This window comes from Berghia stephanieae, chromosome 15 (assembly GCF_034508935.2).
Source record: "Berghia stephanieae isolate SIO BIC M18660-M18661 chromosome 15, UCSD_Bste_1.3, whole genome shotgun sequence".
NCBI lineage: Eukaryota > Metazoa > Mollusca > Gastropoda > Nudibranchia > Aeolidiidae > Berghia > Berghia stephanieae.
This window is the reverse complement of record NC_088374.1, coordinates 14,321,915-14,334,414: the sequence shown is the minus strand read 5'-3', so window position 1 is coordinate 14,334,414 and position 12,500 is coordinate 14,321,915. Positions and strand designations below refer to the sequence as shown.

At 35.8% G+C, this 12,500-nt stretch overlaps 1 protein-coding gene across 8 annotated transcripts in view; it reads left to right on the top strand.

Moving 5' to 3' along the window:
• The window catches only part of LOC144960586 (uncharacterized), a 211,105-nt gene that overhangs the window by 28,444 nt on the left and 170,161 nt on the right, over nucleotides 1-12,500 (top strand). For all 8 annotated transcript variants that reach the window (XM_078893808.1, XM_078893815.1, XM_078893812.1 and 5 more), the window contains 2 exons: nucleotides 4,914-4,980; nucleotides 5,686-5,792. In XM_078893808.1, coding sequence (XP_078749934.1) covers nucleotides 4,914-4,980; nucleotides 5,686-5,792 — 174 coding nt within the window. The remainder of the gene's footprint in view (nucleotides 1-4,913; nucleotides 4,981-5,685; nucleotides 5,793-12,500) is intronic.

The window sequence follows — 12,500 nt, the reverse complement described above, 5'->3', positions numbered from 1 at the left end:
AAAAAACCATCACATTTGTTACAACACAATATCCATTTTTTCTTATATTTCTTATATTATATTTTGTACGTCACAATGATCTTTGTTTAATCAATAAGAACACAAAGTTGTTTTATAGAAGAAATTGTTTGAGTTTTGAAAATCCATTTTTCTGCTGGGTAATCCTGCCATTTTGGGGAAAATACTGAAAATCATCGATAAGGAAAGAGGTAAATCAACAACAGGCCACATGAAGCTTTTGAAAACATTCCTATTCAGAAAATAGTATTTGTATTTTGTGTTACCTGTTGTCTTTTTATGTGTAGCGTCTTAGAACGCTTTATGGATTCTGTCCGCTATATAATTATTACATTACATTACAATGAAAACCCAAGGTTCATTTCATGCAGTACGTCTGGCCTGTTAGTCATCATTTTGTGCAAATGCTCTTATAACATTATATGTATATATTTCTTTCACTGTCTAAGATAAACGGGTACTTATTCTTACCTGGGTTGTATAAGGAATAAATGGGCTTTTGAGTTAAGTTGGGCATCTTCCCCAAGGGTGCAATGTAAGATTGGACTCCGAGGATATTGTCACCCCTGGTTTCGTGGCTGGTCACATTTTGATACAAGATATTTCAGACTATATAATAGTAATGATAATGTCAATGTAAAAAGAGTAAAGGTAGACCAAGATAATCATATTTGAATAGTTTGAACTGCTGGGTGACAAAGAAAGAGAAGAGTAATAATATTAGTTTTCTGAGGTTATCTGATCAGAGAGATGAATGGCGTGCCATGATCACCAATGTCTGGCACAGACTTGGTACTTGAAGAAGAAGAAGAATGTCAATGTAAATCATTTATACCGTGCATATTCCATGTACAAACAGTTCAAGGTGTCTTTTCAATACAGACAGATATCAATGCTGCAATTACAGTCACACACAAAACATACCTAAGACACTCTTACATAGAAAAATAATCTACATAACGGAAACTTAGACAATAGACAACATCCTTTATAGAAATTTTACTATATTTTTGTTGATTATTTTGTTTTAATTAAGTCTTTTGTTTAATCATTAGATTGATTGATTTAGCACACGAGTGTGTTGGTTTTTAGCACAAAAGTGTGTTGATTTGGCATTGGATTTTAGTTAGATTGATTCATTTAGCACACGATTGTGTTGGTTTGGTTTTGGATTTTAGTTATTTCTATTCTAACTTTTAATTTGCACTAGATGTGATTTTGAAATATTTTCATTCAGATGTTACAGAAGTGATTAACATCAATTGCTTTAACGTTTATATATATATATATAATATATATATATATATATATATATATATATATATATATATATATATATATAATATGAGAGAGAGAGAGAGAGAGAGAGAGAGAGAGAGAGAGAGAGAGAGAGAGAGAGAGAGAGAGAGAGAGAGACAACAAACTTGAAAAGGGCGCAAGGCTTTTTTCTTATCTTTTTTTTATTATTATTCTAATTACACGTCTATGGTGAATCATTCAATATATTTTAACTCATAGTAAAATGTAAACATGTTATGATTGCTACAATGATACAAGCAGGGTAAATATTTTGATAATACGTATTATGTTTACCAAGCATGACATAAGGCGCAGCATCTGCAGCAATAAATAACAATGTGGAATTGAATGTAAGCTTCAAATTAATATACGAAAACAGATAAAATGGACGTTTCGGGTTTCCCCTTTTATCAACATTTTGTTGATAAAGGGGAAACCCGAAACACCCATTTTATCTGTTTTCTTATATTAAATCGAAGCTTATGTTCAAAACTGTTTTTAAAGGTGAAACCCGAAACGTCCATTTTATTTGTTTTTGTTTATTAAATTGAAGCTTGCATTCAATTTCACATTGTATTTATTCCTTCGAGCTTCGAACAGCAACATTTACATTTCCCAGCATCTGCAGGCACGCTTCATATTTTAAGTTTCAGCAACATCTACGTATCCAGCTTATTTCGCCAAAAGACCTCCTCTTTAAACTCTCTCCTTACCAACTATAGAAAAATCGTCACATTTGTTACGATACAACTAACACTTTTTCTTATTCAAATTTCTCTTGTACATCATAAAATTTAAAGAAAATTAACACAGTGTGTGTTGTAGAGGATGATTTGACTTAAGAAGTTATGTATCGCGAAAATTCTACTGCTATTATGTCTGAGTGATAAAAAATTTAATGTTGTGTTAGTTAGGTGTGAAGTTTTGGGGAAAATCCTGAAAATGGCTGGTAAGGTAAGTGGTAAGCAAAGTTTGACGCTATCCAAAATCAATGGAACATAGATAGAGAACAGAAAAATTGGGAAATACAAGGTTTGTTTAATTGTTTTTATGGGTTTTACAGTGCTTGCCATATATATTATGTATGGCAAGAACTTTACTGCTATTGTGTCTGAGTGATAAAAAAATATATTTTTGTGTTAGTTTGGTGTGAAGTTTTGGGGAAAATGGCTGAAAATGGCTGGTAAGGAGAGAGTTAACCCCCTCCTTACAACCTGCAGCAAAATCGTCACATTTGTTACGACACAAAATACATTTTTAAAAATTCAGATTTATTTTGTACATCACAAACTTTGAAGAATGATCTTTGTTTAATTAATAAGAACATAAAATTGTTTTTTAGAGAGATTGAGTTTTTTTTTTTAAATATTTTTTCTGCTGGATAAGCCTGCCAATTTGGGAAAATACTAAAAATGTTACCCACCGTCTCAAAGCGGTATTATGTCGGGATCCACTCGTTGAGGGAAATTCAATTTATAGCCACAAATATCCAACTTTGGTTTAATTTCTCTACGTCATGCTGGAGTATAAATACTATTTTTTGCTTTACAAAAACTTCTAAGCTCCAATTTCTCATCATTCTATCTCTAAATTCACTTTTTGGGGTCTATATCATCCCGACATAATACCGTTTTGAGACGGATGGTCACAAATGGCTGGTAAGGAGAGAGTTAAAGGAGGCTGAAGCTGGATGCAGCCTTCCAGTTCTGTGTTGAAGCTTTGTCGCAATGTGAGAAATGTTTGCTTTGTGTGTGTGATTAAGGGTTTTTAAGCGCTTTCGACACACAACACATTTAGGTCATTTCAGCACAAATAAAAAGAAAGAAAACAATCATCATTGACTTTTTTCACCCTGGGTCAGGGTATAGGCCACAGACAAATAGTTTCCATCCTTCTATATCATCATCATCATCATTGCCTTTTTCACCCTGGGTCAGGGTTTAGGCCACAAACAAACAGTTTCCATCCTTCTTTATCCTGAGCTAACTTTTTTTTAAAATCTCGTTCCATGTCTTACAATTATAAATTCTGTCATTGCAGAGACTCTTCGGATAGTCAAAAAAATTATAGATTTGCAATTGAAAGCACACGAGTAAAAGTAAAACAAAGGGGAATGGTACAAATAGGGAACATGTGTAGATTCCAAGAGCACACTATCAGTGTACTTATTTTGAGATCACCTAAATGTCTCATCCAGACCTATGCACAGAATTCCGCTAAGAGGAATACACTCAAATCTTTACAAACCATTGTATTATATTCCAAATAAAACAGTACATAACAGAGGGATGATTTACAGGAAATGTGTTTGTGTGTGTTTGAGTTTGATGATTTGATTTTGTGTAAATTGTATGAATTTCATTGTAAAGATTAGAATTTAGATAAATGTCTAAAGCTTTACATGATTCTTTACAGAACTGTTAGATTTTAAGTTTTATGTGATTTTAAGCTTTATGTGATCATTTACAGAACTGTTAGATTTTAAGCTTTATGCGATCATTTACAGAACTGTTCGATTTCAAGCTTTATGTGATCATTTACAGAACTGTTCGATTTTAAGCTTTACGTGATTCTTTACAAAATTATTTGATTTTCTTTGTTTACATTGTCACATTTCATCGTAATGTTTTACAAAACATTCTTTCTTTTTCTTCCATCTACAATAAAAAATTCTTCATTTTCTTTAAGGTTAGACTAAGCTTTAGCGGGAAAAATTCGAATTTATTTTTGTAATAAATAATTAATAATAAATTCGCTTCATTCATCCCATGTGGGACATTTATCTTTAAGTGAAGTCTGCAATAACCCACGCGTCAGCCGCAATGCAGTGCCACAAACTTAATTAGGGCCATGAAGGGCAGTTGTATTCGGACTCCGTATCTTTTGGGTATAAAGCAAAGACCTAATGCCGAGTGCTCACTCCCCTTCCCTCCCCCCCCCCCCTTTTGTCTGTCCCCCTTATACAGGTCGTAGTTATACTCCATAAAGTATCATTATGTTAAACAAAAAATTATTACAATAAGGGGTTTATAAAAATAAGATTACGTGTAGATATATAACATCCACCCTTTGATTTTAACTCACTCGACCCTAACACCGACTATATCCATAGTTTACCCGGGTTACTTTTACCCCATGCCTATTTATTATTACATTTGTCTGAGACAAATTACAGGCGTAGTATCAAAGCTAATGTTTTTAGTTTTTACATGTTAATTAATGATAGTTGAATAAAACTATCTATGTACATGCTCATTTTTTAATACATTTTTTTTCCAATTTTGAAAAGTAGCAAAAATCTCTAGGATTGAGTGAGTTAAGGTCATGGGGATGGCCATCCCAATAGGGCTCAACAGTCGTGACGTCACTTCCTTCATAATGACGCATGGTAACTTAGTAGTAACTGGTTCTAATTTATCGGAACAATGGTGGATGCCCTTATGAAATGTACTTCTCCGACGAGCATATATAAAAGTGTGTCCAGAGGAGAAAAACATTGTAAATCTGATTCATGTTTTTATTTATTTATTTATTTATTTATTTATTTATTTATTTATTTATTTATTTATTTATTTATTTATTTATATCTCCTTCAGCAAAAACTGATCAAGCTGCAACAAGAGTTAGACCAACAGAAGTCATCTTATGATGAGCTGAAGAATGGTAAATTCTCTTAATTATCAATGATGACGATGATAAAGCTGATGATGATGATGATGATGATGATGACGATGATGGTGATGATGAAGATGATGATGTAGATGATGATGATGGCAATCGTGATGATTATGAAGATGATGATGATGGTGGTGGTGGTGATGATGATGATGACGACGATGATGGTGATGATGATGATGGTGGTGGTGGATAATGATGATGATATTTAATGGTGACGGAAGGTAGGTTATAAGAGGGACAAAGCTAACACGCTTATTAATATAAGCAATGGCAATAATTATATTTTTTCAAATACATAATGAAAGGAATGGGTAAAGGGGAACAACTCATTATATATTTCTATATCTAAAAGGTATTAGTATTACAGTAGTGTTATATCTAGCATAAACAAAAATAAATAAAATTACTTTGATTCATCCCATAGGGGAAATTTGTCTCTAGGGTCTCTTCCAAGGGAAGACTGGAATAACCCAGACGTCAGTCAATCGTAGTGCAGCGCCGCAAAGTGAGCTAGAGCGAGGTGGTGACTTGCTCAAGGCCACACTGCGCAGCAGCAGCAGGTGATCGAACTCGGTACCTTTCGGGTACAAAGCAAAGACCGTACCGCTGATTATAACACACACACACACACAGACACACACACACACACACACAAATCCCTTGTATTTTAATGACCTTTCACCTTTCCAGACATGACCAAACTGCTGGACAACCAAATCCACGCCTTGCACGAAAGCCACAGACAAGAGCTGGAAGATCTGAAGAAGGAACACGAAACGTTGAACCAAGACATTCAGGTAGGACAATCCATCTTGTTGATCCATCATCTTCCCTTTTATCCACATCCACAGTTTATCCAATTTTTACCGTATTTAATGTTCAGAGTTATTTCCCAATTTTCATAATTTAAAAAAAATTCCTTTTTCTTTTTTTTTGGATTTAAATTCGAGGTTTTCTAATCTTATCTAAGAAGAAGAGAAAAAAACTAGAAAATACAAACAAACAAACAAAAACCTGAAAGTCCCGTAAATTGGGTTTGAACCTGGGTTCTTTCATGTTGAAACATTACTCACTCGACCACTGTGAGCTTCTACGGAACTCCAGGACTAATAGAAACCAGAGAACTAGGGTGAAATAAGAGAGATATAATATATAATATAGAGTCAATCGAACTTTGTCCAGGAATTCAGTGGGATTATATAGGCAGTAAATGAGTTTTAGGTCTCTATGCTGAAAATATATTTTTTACAAAAAGACTATTAGTATATCTCATTTGACTCGTGTGAAAAAAGGTAGCTGATATTTTCTTTAAAATAACTTTTTTTTTAAAATGATCAAGGCAATTGTTTGTTTTTTTTTGTTTTGTTTTTTTTTTTGTTTTTTTAAATTCATGGTAGATAACTCTTGTAATACCTATTAGATGTAGAAATATATGATGAGTTGTTCCCCTTCATCCATACCTTTCATTTTGTATTTTAAGATTTATGCCTGTTAGCTTTGTCCCTCTTATAAACTCCCCTTTGTCACCATTAAAATCATCATCATCATCATTGTCATCATCATCATCATTGTCATCATCATTGTCATCATCATCATCATCATCATCATCATCATCATCATCATCATCATCATCATCATCATCATCATCATCATCATTATCATCACGATCACCATCATCATCATCATCATCATCATCATCATTGTCATCATCATCATCATCATCTTCACTATTATCACCATCATCATCATAATCATCATTGTCATCATCATCATCATCATCATCATCATCATCATCATCATCATTGTCATCATTGTCATCACGATTGTCATCATCATCATCATCATCATCATCATCATCATCATCATCATCAATAACAAAAACAACCACAACAACAACAGCAGAAACAACAAGGAAATCACAGCTGTGAGTCAAAACACCTCCAAAAAAAAAGAGAGCACAAATCAAAATTAAAACAAACAAAAAAAATAAATAAATCAATCAATAAAAAGGAAAGAAGATTCGACAAGGTAAGTGTTTGTTCTCAAAGTATTTGGACATTAACAATAAATAATTTTGACCCCTCGCCTCAAAACGGTATTAAGTCGGGATGACTAAGATGCTGAAAATTAAATTTGTAGCCAGAAATATTAGACTTGCGTTGAGTTTATAAACTTTATTGAGGAGAATATCATATTTCAGGTTGCTGAATACCAATCATTCATAATTTTGACCAGTTTAAATTTAATTTGACTTTTTAGCATCTGGTCCATCCCGACATAATACCGTTTTGAGACGTTGGGTCGCAATTATGTATATACTCAGAAGAGATGTAAATATACCAGCTAATAAAGCCATGAATACTTTTTTCACCCCATCTGGACACAAGAAATATCAAGGTAGACAACCCACGTCAATTCACACTGTCCTCAATAGAGACCTAAATCGCCTTAAAAATAACAAAGTATTAAAATCAAAGGAAGACCTTATGAAATTAGCATCCACAGCAAAAGACCGTGAACAGTGGAAGGAAATTACACGGATGATCAGAGAGGCAGCCGAGGCGTCCCGATCGGATGATTAGGAAGCGAATGGCCTTAAGTCAATTATGTTTATGAATTCGCAGGCGAATGCGCTGGCAATCATAATATAATCTCAGCCATTTCTATAACTTGTAAATCATCAACACAACCGAGTCAAAAACGTTTTTTGTAATGTGAATTATGGATCGTTGCTTTAGGGGAGAGAGAGAGAGAGAGAGAGAGAGAGAGAGAGAGAGAGAGAGCAAAGAGAGAGAGAGAGAGAGAATTGAGAGAGATGGTAAGAGAAGAAATGGATAGAGAGAATAAGTTAGAGTGAGAGTGAGAGAGAGAGAGAGAGAGAGAGAGAGAGAGGGAGAGAAAAATATATAGAGAGAGGGAGAGTTTAAGATAGACCGTGCCAGAGACAGAGAGAGAGAGAGAGAGAGAGAGAGAGAGAGAGATGGTAAGAGAAGAAATGGATAGAGTGATTAAGTTAGAGAGAGAGAAAAGGAGAGAGAGGGGGAGAGAGAGAGAGAGAGAGAGAGAGAAAGAGAGAGAGAGAGAAAATAAAGAGAGACAGAGGGAGAGAAAAATATGTAGAGAGAGGGAGAGGAGAGAGAGAGTTTAAGATAGATGACAGCGCCAGTGACTTACACAGAGAGAGAGAGAGAGAGAGAGAGAGAGAGAGAGAGAGAGAGAGTCCGTCGTATGCGTCAGTGATTTAACTAATCCGTACAAATCGTGTCCATACAGTCTCTCCCTAATCCCTTACTGGTTCATTACCCAAGGCAATCTCGCCTAATCCCCCCCCCCCTTCTCCCTCTCTCTCTCTCTCTTCTCTCTCTCTCTCTCTCTCTCTCTCCCTCTCTTTCTCTCTCTCTCTCTTTCTCTCTCTCTCCCTCTCTCTCTCTCCCTCTCTCTCTCTCCCTCTCTCTCTCCTCTTTTTCCCTCTCTCTCTCCCTCTTCTCTCTCCCTCTTTCTCTCCCTATCTCTCTCCCTCTCTCTCTCTCACTCCCTCTCTCTCTCCCTCTCTCTCTCTCTCCCTCCCTCTCTCTCTCTCTCTCTCTCTCTCTCTCTCCTATATAACATTATATTAATGGTCACTGCACTGGTCACTGGTTACTGGTTATAGTGTCCAAAAATAGTAAAGTAGGTACCGTCGTCCCTTCTTATCTTTTTCCGAGAGGTTTATTGAATTGGATATAATATGGGACCCCACACCTCAAAACGGTATTAAGTCGGGATGACTGAGATGCTGAAAATTAAATTTGTAGCCAGAAATATGAGACTCGCGTTGAGTTTATAAACTTTATTGAGGAGAATGAATATCATATTTCAGGTTGCTGAATACCAATCATTCATAATTTTGACCAGTTTAAATTTAATTTGACTTTTTAGCATCTGGTCCATCCCGACATAATACCGTTTTGAGACGTTGGGTCACATATAGTCATTTACAATAGAGACTAAACAGTTTGATTCCACTAATAGCTCGATACTGGTGGGGGAAAAAAACTGGAATGATATATTACATAGTCCGGCTATATGGTCTAGTGGTATGACACTCGCTTTCGGATAGGAAGGTCCTGGGTTCGAGTCTCGCTCGGCGCATAGTTGAGTCCTTGGAAAAGGCTCTTTACTCGTATTCTCTCACCATACTCAGGTGTAAAATATGTACCTGACCGTTAACAGCGTTGTCTGTCTGTAAAATCGCCTAACAGGCGTTATGTCTCGTTCTGCTTGTTACGTGTTGCTGTTGGTCCTGGACCCTTTGTAAAGCGCTTTGAGCACATTCAGTGGATATCTATATAAAAGCTCAATTTATTTTTTTAAATATTTTTTTTTGTACATATTCGGGAACTAGACAAATCTAGCTTTGTTTTGGTGTATAATTTATTGAATTTGTGATAACTGTGAAAAAGTCGCAGCTAGACGAGAAAGGGAGAGTACGTGGGAAGGAAAATATTTATTGGACTAACAATTATCGGGAAAGAGGAAAAATGGACACCCAAAGACTAGATGGTCGGATAAGGTAAAGGACGATACTATCTCCAGAAGGCTCTTTACTCACATTCTCTCACCGTACTCAGGTGTAAAATGAGTACGTAGCCCTTCAAAAATATTTAAATGATACTTTTTTTTTTTTTTAAATTCTAATTTGGTTTAATTTAACGTTTGATAATCTGACGTCACGAATTATTATTGTAAACTTGATATCATTACGCGTTACTAAGAAAGGTGGTTTAATATAATTTCTTTGTCAGAGACTCAAAGCTGTTTGTTTTGTTGTTGTTGTTGTTTTTTTTTTTTGAAAACGTCCTCCCTGCATGCCCAATGTTGACCCCCAGCAGCCTGTGCTAGTCTGATATGATCCGTGTGGTAAAGCAGTACAGTGGACTCCGGATAAGACGATGCCCAGGGGAACCGAGAAAAAAATCGACTTATCCGAAAATCAACTTAACCGGAGTGTAACCAAATGAGCAAAAACGCATTTGAACAAAGCAACCCAATCTAGAATGAGTATGTCCCTTCATATCGCGCGGTCTCTGTAGTGGTCATCAGAGGTTACCCCCAATAGCCCCATAGAGGAATCAGAATACATAAAAATCGGAATTTGAGATAAAAAAGCGGAATCAACTTACTGTTATTGACTCTGACATGCTTTGCAGCAGATAATGTAATAGACAATCCAAACGTACTCAAATGATTAAAAATATAAAATGTGTAAAAATGTACAGATTGTGTAAAGACTAAGAATGGGGTCAAATAATAAAAGAGAACACACAGGTCCTGGCCGTCTGAGAACAAAGTATTGAATGGAAGGATTTAACCTTGGCAGAACCCCCACCCCCCCCCCCCCACCCCCACACGCACACACCTAATCATACAAACGCGCGTGCCGGTACACACACACACACACACACACACACACACAAACACGTACACAGGGCTAAAATTAAATAGGGAAAGAAGCTGACCTTACTCAATATTATTACCGATTATACATATTACATATAATATTACCAAGGTCATTGACCTCACGAATTGGATTCACAATAATAATAATAATACTTCGGTCAACCCCCCTCCCAAACATATAATATTATCCGACATCAGCAGCACACACTTTGAAGGGATTAATCATTCACAATGTGTGTTGATTGACCATAGGAGATGCTGACGAAATAAGCCATAGCTCACTTTTTTTTCACTAGAGATTTTTTTTTTTCCTCGATGGGAAAGGTGGAAAGCGGAATTTTTGCTTTGAATGTGGAATGTATACCAATTAAGTGAAATTATTCCGCGAAAAGCGGAAGGGTAGAAGCCTCTAGGTCAAGGTCATGCTTCTTGTAAATCGTCGAGACAGAAATAGCTGGTATGCCAATTTCCTATGCGATGATTTTCTGTCGCATGCCAAACTTTCCAAATGCATCGAATCTTCCTTTTCCGCGATAGGTTTGCCATTGTAGTTGTAGTTGTAGACTTGAATTCTTCTTGATAAAATTGATACTAATTAAGAGGGCCATTACATAGGATGGCCTGGAATTAGAACCAAAAATTTGTTTAACCAATGGAAATACTTGTTTATTTGTGATTTTATTGTAGTCATGAGTGATAAGAACATCGACTTAAGCGACATCGACTTATGTGGAGTTTTTTTTTTTATTACTAATGTTATATAGGAAGAAGGGGGAGGGACCAAGAAAAAAAATCGACTTGGGTAAAAATCGACTTAGGCAACGTCGACGTATCCATAGTGCACTGTATTTAACCACTTTAGAATTAACCGGTAGATAACCACGCCTCTCGGACAATCGTCATAATGTAAACAATGGCAGTGATTGGTAGATACAGCAAACTACACAGGTTTTTCTATCGATGGTATGTGTTAAGTAAAATATCCACTGTTCTACCGCTTGATCAGTAGAATCAACACAGAAAACTTAAACTTAAACGTTTATAATATGATCGAGAAAACCACGTGATAACTAGTCACCCATTTGTCAATATATATATATATAATTTTAATATTTACCACAATGTTGGAGTCAGTCTACATCGATGTTTCAGGCCTTTTTAGCCATCATCAGGACTGTGTGTTACATGAGTTCGGTTTGTTGTGTGTTGTTGCTTGTTGAAGTGGTTCCGTAGGTTTGTAGTTGATTAGTAAGTGCTTCCGTCTATGTGGACGGGTATTGTACATCTCATTTTTCGTGTTGAGTGTGGCTTCATAAGGGTGTTTGATTATAGTATATTTCTCTTCCAGGCATAAGCTACATTGTTTTGATGATGGTGTGAATCCTGTTGCTTTAGATATAATTTTCCATGAAATAATGTGGTCTAGTTTGTTGTCTTTTAATTTCCAAATATGTTCGCTGAGTTTTGTGGATGTTTTTTTTTTTGTAAGTGTTTCTGAAGGTTGAGGTGTGGAGGTTGTATCTTGTTTTGAAATTATTTTCGGTTAGTCCTACATATTTTTCCTGCTTGTTTGTTTTAGTTTCGGTGACTGTGGCTTGGTAAATTAAACTTGATTCTAAACATTGTTTGTTTAGCGGGCAATGTTCCTTATTTCTGCAGTTGCATTTTCTGGTGGGTGGGTTTTGCTCTTGTCGGTGGTTTATTAATATTTTTTTGTTGTGGCTTGAAATTATTTGTTCTTTGTTGCGCATACACGAGTAGCTTGTGTATATGGTATTCCTGTTGATAATAATATGTAGCTTGTGGTTTTTTGGAAAGTGTGTATCAATTAACTTCAGGAACTGCTGTCCAATGTTTGTGCTGACGTTTTTGTCGAAAGGTGGGTTGGACCAAGTAATATGTCGTTTTCTTGTTTTGCGTTCTTCACTTGTTTGTTGAGGTTTATATATGAGAGGGGGGCGTCTGTGTATTCAAATGGTGTGTTGTATCCGCTTTTTTGTGAGTGCTTCTTTGTAGGGAGTGGCTGCGACGTTGAATATCTCTCTGTTTTCTGAAAGTTTGCTCAT